This window comes from Sitophilus oryzae, unplaced genomic scaffold, assembly GCF_002938485.1.
Source record: "Sitophilus oryzae breed Bouriz unplaced genomic scaffold, Soryzae_2.0 scaffold_1389_pilon_pilon, whole genome shotgun sequence".
NCBI lineage: Eukaryota > Metazoa > Arthropoda > Insecta > Coleoptera > Curculionidae > Sitophilus > Sitophilus oryzae.
Window position 1 is genome coordinate 487,808 of NW_022146047.1, and position 14,272 is coordinate 502,079.

At 33.1% G+C, this 14,272-nt stretch overlaps 2 protein-coding genes across 3 annotated transcripts in view; one reads left to right on the plus strand and one right to left on the minus strand.

Annotated features, from left to right (window-relative positions):
- The window catches only part of LOC115875498 (beta-alanine transporter), a 934,216-nt gene that overhangs the window by 420,493 nt on the left and 499,451 nt on the right, over window positions 1-14,272 (plus strand). The window lies entirely within an intron of this gene.
- Window positions 1-14,272, minus strand: part of LOC115875497 — a 30,196-nt gene that overhangs the window by 10,875 nt on the left and 5,049 nt on the right. Inside the window, exons 3-5 of the mRNA XM_030890967.1 lie at window positions 13,029-13,161; window positions 7,504-7,656; window positions 1,941-2,125 (exon numbers count right to left, since the gene is read on the minus strand). Of these exons, the coding sequence (XP_030746827.1) occupies window positions 1,941-2,125; window positions 7,504-7,656; window positions 13,029-13,161 (471 nt within the window). The remainder of the gene's footprint in view (window positions 1-1,940; window positions 2,126-7,503; window positions 7,657-13,028; window positions 13,162-14,272) is intronic.

The window sequence follows — 14,272 nt, forward strand, 5'->3', positions numbered from 1 at the left end:
TCAGATAGTTCATGGTACAAACGGTCGTCGTCTCGGCGCACTCAGTGATTAGGTGGTGTTTCCCCATTTTCCCCACAGAATCTGCAATCGCCGTTGTCTCTTAGCTTCAGCCTACTGAGGTGTTCGTTGAGAAGACAGTCAGTGTCCTGTTAGAAACCCCGTGACAATCCGAAGATTGTTTTTACTTAAATCAAGGAAAATCTTTGATTTTTCTCGGTCGTAAGTTCTGAGGAACTTTTTTGAGTATCTTAGACCGTTAGATGACCCTCATTTCAGGTTAGGGATGGAGTCTTTCAGATTCTTCAGTTCTGCTTTAAGTTGGTTTTCACGTGGAAAGCAGAACGTTCTGGTTCAGTGAGTGGAGTGTTCGCTCCTTTTCAAGCTAGATCATTTCCTTTTTCATTGCCTTCTATCCCTTGGTGAGCAGGCATCCAGACTAGAAGGACATTTAGTGGTGTGAAGGGAACGGACGGCTAGATTCCAAACGTGGAAGGGTGTATACCCTCGTAGGAGGTAGATGTCCACTCCTCGGAGGATGAATAAAGATGGAAAATACCCTACCCTCCCCTACAATAGGAAGATCCCCATATGGGATGAGTTATAGACTGTATGATGAGTTACAATTCCAGAAAGGGGAACATAACAGATCTTTTTAAGGGCGTGGTGATTAACTTTCCACTCATTCTACATTCTACAACTAATATATTAATAATTGTCTTGGTTTTTCATCAGATCTCACAATTCGTTGTAGTGAAAGAAGTGCGTTGTGAGACTTTGCACTTCACTTTTTTTTGTAGGTCACCATCCTTTTTTTCTCGGGTAATACCATAGAGTAAAAGGTTAATACAGTATGAACAAAGAAAAAACGGTATCAAAGACGGCTGGGGAATGACAATTGATGGTAATTTTGGCGAGGTCAATTTCTAGACGTCAATTACTAAAAATTGACATAAAACTTGTCAAAATTAACACTAATTATAATATAACGATTAAAAAAGGATAGAACGTTAATACGAAGCATTTAAAAAACATTTTTACTCAATGGAAAAATAAATTAGAACTATATTAATGCCAACTGGCAGTAAGCGCCATTAAAAAATAAAGAGAGCCAGAGCCAAATAACACGTCTAGGTCTTGACCTCGCCAAAATTATTATCAATTGTCATTCCCCAGCAGTATTTGACGCCGTTTTTTTTTCGATGGTATGGTATATTTTTTAAAATAACATCAGAAAATAAATAAGTAAGCCTTTAAATCATGAAACCAATAATGACAATCAAAGCTATAGAACAAAAATCGTACGTATAATATTACGAGTCATTCGATAGAGAAGCTAACTGGACATTTTACGCGAGGCATTATATTTCAAAATCAAGACGTTTAAAGCAGTAGAATTATAAAAACTAGAGAATATCTAAAAAGAGTCCAAACCAAAGAAATCAAAACTTTTTCTGCAACTTCATGTCGACTGGACACTCAGTTACAAGTAGCAGCGAGACGCTTTGTTTAATAATCATTATTTTTCATTTCAGCAATGAATTTTCGGGATTTTAATTTTTTTTTTTCGTTGCTAAGAAACGCTAACTAAATTTCAAAATTGAAGTTTGGGAGACTTCTAGAAGTACGTAAAATTTTGATGATTGTTAAGTAAGTCCAGTATTACACTATCAAATTTCTTTGTCAAAGATTTTATTTTGTCAAAAAATTTGACAGTGTAATATGTGGGATTTTATAAAATATTGTATTAACACTGTCAATTTTTTCATCAAATATCTTTTATAAAATATTTTTGACCTAAGTCATTGTCGAAATTGAAAAATAAAAATAAAAAGATCTATAGAAACGTCTGAAATATAACACTTAATATGGAGCTATTTCGAGACATTGAGTGACCGTCTAGGATACATAATAAATTGTGCAGATTTTTTTTTAAATCTTACCACTAATATACCACTCAGTACTCCAGATCCTGATAAATATGCAACTATTTGAACGGATGCAGCGATGACAGCATTTAATGCGTCCGTTGCGTTAGAGCCAATACTTGCCCCTTCAACTGATACTATGATAACAAATACTAGCTCCAGAATGGCGCTAGTTATAGTTGATAGGTTTCCTTTGACACCTATAAAAGAAGAATAATGTTTTGCTTTGAAACCTTAGGCATATACTAGAACAAAATAAAATAATAACTCATCACAGTCATGTTTTAAACCTAAAAAACCTTATTTAAACTTACTTACTGCCATTACTCGCTAACGAGTATTCGACAGGCATCAGAAGATGTTTATGCAAGGCGTTTTCCTTCATGAGCTTTTCTGTGACTGAAAAGCCTGATACGTGATGTTATCTCTCTTCCGCACTACGGACATTCAAAAATCTCATTACTTTGTTGCCTCTTTACTTTATGGTTGTCCTTGTTAACTGAGTTTACAATAATTGTTCTCCATTGCGTTCTATTGTGCGCTGTTTCCTCCGACTGATTCTGCATGTTTATCCCATTTAAGTTTTCAAGGAAAACATCTTTGTGTCTTTTGAGTTGTCCACCCGGTTTCCTCTTACTCTACGGTAGGTGGTTTTCTTGTATCCTGCATGCGTGGCCAGCCCATCTTAAGCGGGATTTAGTAATCATAACTTCAGCGCTTTTGCAGCTAGCTTGTTCAAGGACTGACACGTTTTAGACGTGGTGGTATCATTTGATTCTTAACAGTTGTCTAAGGTATCTCTGTTGCAACTTGTTTAATGCGTTCGTGTGCCGGCGGCGGCGCACAGTGGTTCCCCTTAATTAGCTGCGCGGTCATAACTGTTAGATATCTAGATATAGCTTGACTGCACCTTTTTTAATAGAAATTGATAACAAATGCTAAATAAATGTATATAAAAAACTTAATGTAATATGTATTAAAAAAATGGGCCCGGTTCGTGTGATTTGCATTTTAAGTTCTAACTATTCGGAAATGTATACAGATTATGTTTGCAAATATGTAAATGTTTTTTCATATTGAAGAGGTCAAATTTATTTTAAATGTTGAAAATATAGAAGAGACTGTTGTTTCATTTTATAAATACAATTTTATTGTCAATTGGTATACAGTGTGTCCACGAAATAAATTGACACGGAGAGGAAAAAATAAGTTACTTTTATTTTAAGACAAAAAGTCAATCTTTAACCACCCGGTATAAGATCCGGCGGCAATTCGCGGCAGCCAATGGCAATTAATTTATATGCAATATACTTTCAGCAACAAGTATTATCATGCCGTTTAAGAGGATTTGAAAGGGAAAGTAGTTAAAAGTCTTAAAGAGTGACAAGCAAAAATGTAAAAATACAATTTTTGTTGCCTTCAAATAAATTGCCATAAACTAATATTATTTAGGTTTAATTAAGTGCAAAAAAGAAAAAAAACAGTTCTTTTTACCTTCTTTTCGAACGTCCATTAAAGAAAAGGCAACAGCTTTTATCAATTTTGACATGTTTATAAATTGACTGTTGTTGTCAATCGAGTTCACACAGCTTTTTATCAAAAAACACCTTTCGCACAAATTCGGCATACGTTCGAGTACGTTTCCATTAAAATGGAGGAAATATGAAAAAAAACTAAAGCAGCACTACGAGCAGTGCAAAAAATGCCTTAAGTAGCCTACGCAGAAATATATTGTAGGATCTTATCTTGAATTTCGATGAATTGTAATTTTATTATGTGACTTTAATAATGTAAATAAATTGTTAGTGTAGTTGTGTAGGGTGTTTGAAACTTTCACCAAAATATCAACATTTTCTTTTTCCTCACATAATTGACAGATGGAACTTTCATTTTTAATTTAGAAAAAGATACTAAAAAGTTAAATAACTTAGCTACATATTCCTTAAAAATTATCAAAATTATAATAAAAACAAAATCATCATCAGCATCATCATCATTTTCAGCTTATTCACCATTTCCAATTATGGTGTAGCCTTCCTCAAATGTTTAGATACTTGTACTGTAGTTTGTTGTTGTCTATTGTTGGGTATGCGGGCCCAAATTATCCCTGCTAATATCATGGTCCAATGTCAGGTTTGGTCTTCCCCTAGGTCTCTTAAATCCTCGAGGGTAATATGCTGTACTTTTTGTGGTCCATCTGTTGTTCGTCCTTTTTGCCAGGTGTCCTGCCCATTGCCACTTGAGGGATTTGCTTCTGTAGATGACATCTATTAACGGAAGGCAAACGGAACGGATAGTGTGCATTGTCCTATTCATTTACATGATCTAATATTTTATGTAAACGGAAGGGAAACGGAAGGTATAGTGAGAATCAACCTTTAGCCCACGGCCACACAGAAAGCGTTTTTTGCGTTTTTAGAATGAAGCGTCTTTAGCGACTAAAACAAAATAACAGGATTATATAGGAGTGGCCACACCAAAAGCGTGTAGCGTTCGGTGTGTCTCGCAAAAAACTCAAATGAAAACAAATCAGTTTGTTTTCTGTAGCGTCTTTAGCGTTTTCTAAGACGAGACCCCGTCATAGGCGGACGTTATATTTAATAATAGAGTAAAAATAAATTAAATAGTATGCATTTTTTTTTCATTTTAGGGTATTATCTAAAAATATTTTTATAAAGAACATCTACTGTTTAGGAAGATTCTATTAAATTCAAAGTGTAGTTTGAAATGTTGAAAAAGTAATAAATTAAAGGAATATTTTCTTACACGTAAAATATATTTTTTTTGCGTAACAAAAGGTTTTTTACCAGAAACAATAAGTTTTTGACGCGTAAAAAAATAATTTTTTACGTGTAACAAATAGTTTTTTACACGTAAAAATTTTTTTTTGGGGTAAAAAAGTTTTTTTACCAGAAACAATAAGTTTTTGACGCGTAAAAATTAGTTTTTTACGTGTAACAAATAGTTTTTTACACGTAAAAATATTTTTTTTGCGTAAGAAAGGTTTTCTACCAGAAACAATAAGTTTTTGACGCGTAAAAAATAATTTTTTACGTGTAACAAATAGTTTTTTAAACGTAAAAGATATTTTTTTTGGGGTAAAAAAGTTTTTTTACCAGAAACAATAAGTTTTTGACGCGTAAAAATTAGTTTTTTACGTGTAACAAATAGTTTTTTACACGTAAAAAATATTTTTTTTGCGTAAGAAAGGTTTTCTACCAGAAACAATAAGTTTTTGACGCATAAAAAAAGAGATTTTTACGTATAACAAATAGATTTTTACACGTAACAAATAGTTTTATACGCGTAAAAAATAGTTTTCTACCAGTAAGAAATAGTTTTATACGCGTAAAAAATAGTTTTCTACCAGTAACAAATAGATTTATACGCGTAAAAAATGGTTGTTTACGTGTAACAGTTTTATTCGCGTAAAATAATAAAAATAGTTTTTTACGTGTAATAATTTGATTCACTTTTACAAAATTTGTATCAAAATATCGATATTTTTGATAAACACGTAGACTGCTCACAAATACGCGTCGCGTCACTACGTATTTCTAAGCCGTTAACACGTTTCGTTACAACGAGCTCGTGTGTCAGGGCCGTCTCACTAGCTCGTATGTCACGGCTTTGAATTTTTACTCCCAGCGCGCGTAAAGAAGTTTCACTCCAAAATGTTTCATAAATCATGTCCTAAAATTGCATTAGCAACTAGAGATATTTACTATTCTATTATATAATTATAATTATTTATTATATTATAATTATAACAAGTACTAACCACAACACTACAACAAAAAACTATACACATATAAACTAAAATTCGTAAAATAAATGGCAAATAATAATTATTATTTTTACACACACCACTGGCACTAGCAGTAGATTGTGTTTGTCTCCGAATATAAGCCCCGGCCCGTCCACAATTCAATCCCAGCATCTTTTATCTTCGTCTCTTCAACGCTAACGGCGCCGATCTCGCCTATCTCTTTCTCACAGGATTGATTGTTGGACGGGCCGGGAATCCACGAGCTTGCGACGTTACTAATTGACATATTGATAGAAACTGCAGACCTGCGTCTTTTGCGTATTTTTAATGGACACAAATCGAAAAAAGCGCTTAAACGGTAAAATCGCAAAAAGCGCTTGAGACGCAAAAAATGCAAAACGCTAAAAACGCTTTCTGTGTGGCTGTGGGCTTAAGAGTCCGAGTTTCGCATGCATAGGTCAAGACTGGTAGTACAATTGGTCGAATATTTTCTTCTTTAGATAAAGTGGCATTCTAGATTTGAATATGATGGAGTTTCTTCCATAAGTACTTCATGCTCACTTAATTCTATGGTTGATTTCTGGTAGTAGAGATCCCGAGGTGTGCATTAGTTGTCCCAAATATATGTATTTTTCTACTATTTCCAGTTTTGTGTTATTTATTTGAATGTCTTGTCTGCCTACTAGTTCGTTGTACATTACTTTAGTTTTTGTTAAATCCATTTTGAAATCTACTTTATTGCTGCTGTATTTAGTTCTTAAAATTTGTGTTTTTAGTTCTTCGGGACTATTGACAATTAGGACTATGTCATCAGCGAATCTTACATGGTTAAGATTAAAATATTCTTCATCTATTTTTAATTATCTGAATGTCTTTTGTTGGTCCAATCTAGTTGACGGAAGATTTCTAGTTGTGGAACAAAATATATTAAACTTTTTAAGGTTCCCATTTTTCGTGTCTGTGAGTGTTTTACTATAATGACTTGTCTACGAAAACGTAGTTTTTTCTTAAGATGAAAAAACATTATTGTTTTCATTCTATTCTCTTCTCGCCTTCTTAATGGACGTTAATAGGTGAATCCGGGTCTCAACAAAAGACCTAGTATTCACCCTAACACCTATCGGAGTATGCGTGCTGTTCCCAGCAAAGCTATCTTCTGTACTTCGTTCGTTGGTGGGTGGCCAGGTATAAGTTTGATGAAATTACTATGAATGATATGATATGAATGATGAAATATACCCTTTAGCATACCCAGTGCACCAATTACTACTGGGATTACTTTCCTCTTCGTGTTTCACATTCTGCTGATTTCAATTTCAAGATCTTTATACTTCCTGATTTTCTCTACTTCTTTCGCTGATATGTTGTTGTCGTCTCGAACAGACATATCGATCAGATTCTTGTCACGGAATACCAGATCCGGTCTGTTGGCTAATATTGTTCGCTCTGTGATAATTGGCACATCCCATAGTACTACAGTGTCGTTTAATATTTAGGACTTTCTCGCGAACGTGTTCATAATACTTGTCCTGCACCCAACTTTCTGCATATAATCCAATGTATGTATGTTGCAACCTTGTTTTGTCTATGGGTGTATTCTGTCGGAACAAGTGTTGAGCATCCAGCTACCAGATGGCTGATATGTTATTCCGCTCTATTGCACATTCTACATTTTTGCTGTCTATAGATTGTTTTAGGATGTTTTTCTGATAATATCTGGTCTTTTTTTGTATATATCCGGTTTATTATTTTCATTATTATTATAGTTAAATAAAGTTAATTGCGAACATGAATATTTGATTTACTTACCAACTGAAGACTGGAAAGCGACGCTGAAGGATTTTTGGATATATACTTCGAGGGAAACGCTGCTCTTTAACCATGCAGTTACTCCTGCACTACCGTCGAACCAGATATATGCTTTGGTAATCAGATTAATGAAAAGTGCTTGTCCGTTGTTTCCTAAAAGCAGAAAAAAATTATGAGACTGAAACAATATTTTAGTTATACGGTGATGATAGTTTAGACGTTTATAGAAAATAGTGATGAGCTAGAATGGTCTTGTTCTTAGTTTGGTAAAAAAACAAGACTAAAGCCAAACCCATTATACAGGGTGGCGCACCTCATTCGCCTCGGTTGATTATACGAAAACGGAAAGATGTTGAAAGAAAATATTTTATGGGTATATCTGGGGAGGCAATATGCACAATTTAAAATTATTCCGAAATAAACAGGGTGTTTCAGAACTAAGATCCATACCAAAGTTATATTTTTTATTATGGAACACCCGGTATTTTATTTCATTTTTGGATTCTTGGGACCAAAAAAAGGCATATATTTTAATGGTTAAATATGTTTAAAATCTTTGGTTTTGGAATGGATATGTTATTAGTGATTTTATTTTGTAGGGCAAATTGCTCCTTGGCCTCAAGGGCTTATGCTCAAAGATATCCAAATAGGAATCTTCCCGATAAGCGTTCTTTTGAAAAACAACTTTTCCTATTTCCCAGAGCTGGTAGTGTGATTTATAAAAAAATTATTAGGCAGAAACCTGCCGTTGGTAATGAAGAAAATGAATTTGCCGTAATTGGCTCTTTTATAGAAAATCCATAGATATATCTGCAAGTCATCGTAAAATAAATCACAGAACTACTTCGTTTTTCTTAATAAAATAATAAATACATATTTAATAAATTTTATTTATTAAATTATTATAGGTAAATTAAATAAAAGTAAACTGGTATAAATTTAAATAAAGTCTATAAACTAATTTCGATTTTGAAAATAGCTACTGTCACTAGGAACTTGCCATGACGACATTAGCCCTCTTGGTTTCCATTTTATTGAAAAATTGCTATTTATTCAAAAGCTGAGCTAGATAGGTTAAAAAGAAACCCTAATATAGTTTGAAAGAGCATTTGAATCTGCTTCGATTTATTTTAAAAAATACAGGGTCTTGTATTTGAAATAACTAAGTTTTTATGTAAAATAAATATTTAAAATAGACCAGTAATTTTTGATACCCCTGTATACATTAAACGAAGCAATCAACATTTTTAGTAAAGCTTAATTCTTTAGCTTAAAAGTTAGCATAAGAATTAATTCTGAAAAGCAATGTACAGGGTGTTGACAATATTTTTTTATTATAACATACATATTTAAATATCTCAAAAACCAAAGCTTGTAAACATATTTAACTCTTATAATAAATGCCTAACTTTAGTGTGGATCTTAGTTCTGACAAATCCTGTATATTTCAAAATAATTTTAAATTGTGCACATAGCCTCCCCACATATACCCAGAAAATATTTTGTTTCTACATCTTTCCATTTTCGTATAATCAACAGAGGTGAATGAGGTGCGCCACCCTGTATATAACATTAAAAAAATATTAATATAATAAATAGCATTAATAAAATTATTAAAAATATAAGTACTGTCTTGAAATCAAAACTATATTAGGTATTTACTTTAGATGGTCTATACTTATTTTGCTATAACTTTCGTAATCTTAAATCATACAAGGTATACAAAATTACGCCAAACTTTCTAAAATATAAAATAACTATTATATCGAATTAATCATTTGTAATGGTGATGATAATGCAAAACAAGAATTTCCATTAACATACAAACTGGATAAAATTTTCTCACATTTATGTCAGCATGAGAAAACAACAATATGGCGATATTATTAGATAACTTGGTAATATTTGAGGGGTAGTTTCATCTCGTTGGAATTTGACTTTGGAAATATCCGTTTGCCAAAAATAAGCTTTTTACGTCAAGCAGTTTAAAAAAGCTTAAGTTTTAAAATAAGCTTTTTGGCACACCCTGTATGATTTTTTAAAAAAATTCAAAATATGTAAAAAAACCAATTAAGTTATGCTTGTCCAAGCGCTTTCCCGAAAGACTAACCGATTTTTGAATAACAAATATTGTAATATTTGAGGGGCGTTTTTACCCTCTTGGAATTTGAGATTCGAGAAACCCCTCCTTATCGAACCTCTACACCCCACAGTCAATCCGTTTGCCCAAAATCAGCTTTAAACGTCAAGCAGTTTAAGCAGAATCGTGATTACTCAATGGTCATATTTTATGAAACACCCTGTGTAAATTTAAAAAAAAATCTTAAAATATGTAAAACAACAAAATAAAATATACGTGTTCAAGAGTTTTTCCGAAAAACTGACCAGTTTTAAAATAAAAAATATTCTAATATTTGAGGGGTGGTTTCACCCCCTTAGAATTCGAGTTTTAAAAAATCCCTTCTTATTGAACCTCTACACCCTAAAGTCAATCCGTTTTCCAAAAGATCAGCTTTTTATGTCAAGCGCTTTAAGCAGGATCATAATTAATCAATGACCAGATTTTTCGAAACACCCTGTATACATTTTTAAAAAATCTTAAAATATGTAAAAAAACAAAATAAAATATACGTGTTTAAGCGTTTTTTCGGAAACTTGACCGTTTTTAAATAAAAAATATTGTAATATTTGAGGGGTGGTTTCACCCTCTTGGAACTGGAATTTCGAAAAATCCCTTCTTATCGAGCCTCTACACCCTAGAATCAACATGTATGCCAAAATTGAGCTTCTTACGTTGAGTGGTTTTTAGCAGAATCGTGATTAATCAGTATGTCAGTCACTTAAGGATTTTATATATTAGTATAGATTTTTCTTTCTTTTTTTTTTAAATTGAATTAATTAATAAATTAAATAATTAATTTTTCAAAATTTTTAATGGTTTTGCAGATACATGCAATATTATTTCATATAGCTCTTTTAACGGTAAAATACGAGAGAAAAATCATTGGGTGGCTTTAATAAAAATTTACTGTGGAAAATGCCATATGAAATATAAAACAGCGAATATCTGCAAAACCGTTAACATTTTTGAAATACTCTAAATACAAAAAATGTTCATTTTTTAATTCTCCATTTATTAAAAAGGTAAAATACAGGGTGTTTTCTTTAAAAAAAAAAGAAGAAAAATTATTTTATATTTTAGAAAGTTTGGCGTAGAATTTTGAACATCCTGTATGATTTTAAGACAAAGTAAGTGCATACCATCTTAAGTAGTTTAAACCTAACATGGTTTTGATTTCAGGACAGTTCTTATATTTTTAATAATTTTTGTTTCTTAAGAAAGGCTGAAAAACATATTTTTCTTATTTGTCATTTCTAAAACTATCGAAATATAGTTACTCATATCTTAGGATTATGAAAAGTTATCTGAAAGGAAGCTAAAAATTGGAATTATATGCAGGGTGTCCCATTTAAAAAAATCATCCAGATCAACTCACACTTTTTTGAGCCACCCTATAGGAGTTAAAATATTTTCCTGAAATTCTTCCTGGTACATACTTTAGGTTTGCATTTAAATTCATTTTCCAAGTTTTTTATTCTAGGAGATACAGAAGCCCGGCGCACTTTTGCCGGACCGGGTATATTAAAAAATATTAATTTTTATCTCATCAACTAAAATTTTCACACTTTCTAAAAGTATATACAGGGTGGCCCATCGAAAACGTTCCGCAAAAACACGTCAATTTTGTTTGTGAGGGGGACAACTTTTGCTCCAAAAATGATTGCAAAATCTTCAACCCTCTAAGCGGGGGTGTCATCCCCCAACTTTTTTCAAATGGGAAGGGGTGTCAAGTGGCACCGCAATGAAAAGAGCTTTCTATTCTCTATATTTCCCCGCCTCGTTTTTGAAAATCAGTCGAGTCATTGAGAAAATATGAGGGCTTGAAATTTGAAAAGTTTATTTAAACATTTTTCAGAGTAAATGATAAGGATAAATTCCTTCGACCAATTTGAGGTTTTCTTCTTATTATTTCTAGATGTTTACGCATTTTTTCACTTGCCACAAGGTTGAACGATCAGGTGCAGTAGTTGCCAGATAGCTGTTCTGTAACTTGTGCGTTGAAGTTCTTCTCAGTATCGTTAAACTGACCCACAATAGAATTTTCGAATACCAGCCCACACGGCCAATTTCTGAGGGTTTTGTGTGTGCAACTCGTGAAAAACCTTGGTGTTGTCCTCAGCCCAGTACCGACAGTTATGCCGATTAACTACACCGTTCAAAAAGAAAATACACTCATCCGAAAAACACACATTTAATAGGAAATTATTATCATTCGCCACTCGTTCACTCATAGTTTCACAAAACTCCAGGCGATGATCAAAATCGTCTTCGTTGAGTTCTTGTACCAACTGAATTTTGTACGGGTGGAACTTGTGTTTTTTAATATCCTTTGAACACTTGTACGATTCACACCGGTCTCATTGGCTTCAAGTTTCTTGTGCTCAGCGTACTATCCATGGCAACTTGGCCAAATATGAATACCTCCATAGCTTCATTTACTACAGGATTTTTCCTCTGCCTATTTTTATTCATAACGCAACTAGTTTCGCGAAATTTTGTTACTAACTCGGGAACAATTTTGCCATAAAGGTGTTTGTCAGGATGGCGTTCATTGAATATCTGCGCAATCCGATTGCCACATTCATTATTTTTAAAATAAAGTCCGATTATTTCCACTTTTTCTGCAAGTGAGTACACCATAATTGTTTTTTTTGCAGTGCAGTGGCGAAATACCCATAAAGAATTTTTTTGGAGAGATGAATCCGCCACATAGGTATAGACATTTTTTTTGATAATTGTTAAAAAGTTTAACGATATTGAGAAGAACTTCAACGCATAAGTCACAGAACAGCTATCTAGCAATTACCGCACCTGATCGTTCAACCTTGTGGCAAGTGAAAAAATGCGCAAACATCTAGAAATAATAAGAAAAAACAGCAAATTGGTCGAAGGAATTTATCCTTATCATTTACTCTGATAAATGTTAAAATAAACTTTTCAAATTTCAATCCTTCATATTTTCTCAATGACTCGACCGATTTTCAAAAACGAAGCCGGAAAGTATAGAGAATAGAAAGCCCTTTTCATTGCGATACTACTTGACCCCCCTTCCCATTTGAAAAAAATTGGGGGATGACACCCCCGCTTAGAGGGTTGAAGATTTTGCAATCATTTTTGGGGCAACAGTTGTCCCCCTCAAAAACAAAATTGGCGTGTTTTTGAATTTTCTGAAAAAAAAATTCCCTGGCCGTTATACCTTGCGGAACGTTTTCTATGGGCCACCCTGTATATAAAAATACTATTTATTTAAGGATTTTCTATGTAGGTGCTTGTTATCAAAATCTACTAAAAAGTCGCAAGAGACAAGCAAACACTCGCAAGAGATCTTATAGCCAATGGACTGTGATATAAATGCAAATGAAAACGTTATAACAATAGTAGTAGGGAATTCATGTTTACTTACCATTTAAGATAGCTACTATATTTGCCTTAAAATCAATGCCTATGGCATTATTGCTTGTAGTATTCACAACGATTATAATACTGGTGTTGACGTTGACGATAACTTCCAGACCGGTGTTATTGAATGTGCATTGCTGAAAAATAATTCAGTTTGTGAGAAATTAATGTATATTTTTCTTTTCATTATTATCTAATCAACTTGAATATTTAGGTAATACAATATTCTTAAAATATTTATTTGTTCCAACATCCACGAACGCTTTCCCTATTACAATAGAATTACTATTACTCACAAACTTTAGTTAAGCCGCGTCTAAGCTACTCGAACAAAATGTTCGCGAACATATTTAATTAAACAAATACTAAGTGAAAATTGTGAGATAGGTAGATTTATAAATAATAAAGCCAACAAGTACAGCGAGCCTAGGCCTATTAAGGAGCGCGGAGCGCCGAACGGCTAGCTTGTACGCCAGAGCGTGCGTCTGCCTATGCTAGAGCGCGCGCGTTCTTTTTCCGACGGGTGTCGGTAAATCAAAAGGAGCGAACGGCGTGCATTTTGGCGGACATTGTACCGGACACTTGGAAGGGTCTCATTTAATTGCGGGCGTCCATCTGTGATGTTTATTTTTTGCCGAGTATTCGTCAATGGGAGACGCAGTTATTGACTGGGATCGTGAAAAACATTTACAACTAATTTATTTACACAAAGAAAAGATTTTATAATTTTAATTTTATTGTGGGTTAAGTGTGAATAGCTATGTAGCTAGACTTCGTCTATATTTATAATTTCATTTTTGTTAATAAAGACCTTTATGATTATTTTTATTAAAGACCGGAATTATTATGGGATTCTGAAATTAAAAATTACTACTCAATAGGAAGTTTGACACCGGAAATGAAATTTTACCATTACAGTTTTAGAAATAAATATACCGGGTGTTTCTGAAAAGTGGTGCACTTCTATAACTCTTTTAATTTTTTAGATAAAAAACGAGATTTGGTATGTTAGTATAGGACATAAATCAGAATTGATCGACGTTTTCATTTATTTTCGGTCACTACCTATTTCACCGGAAATTACAACTTTTGATTTAAATGGTATCCTCGGTATTTTTTACCGTATATGATAGAAAATGACATTCTAAATAGAATGATATATTATGTCAACTTTTGACATTTTCAATTTAAAAATGGCCGTAAATAAACGTAACGACAATTTTACTCCAAATACCAAGTATGTGGTAC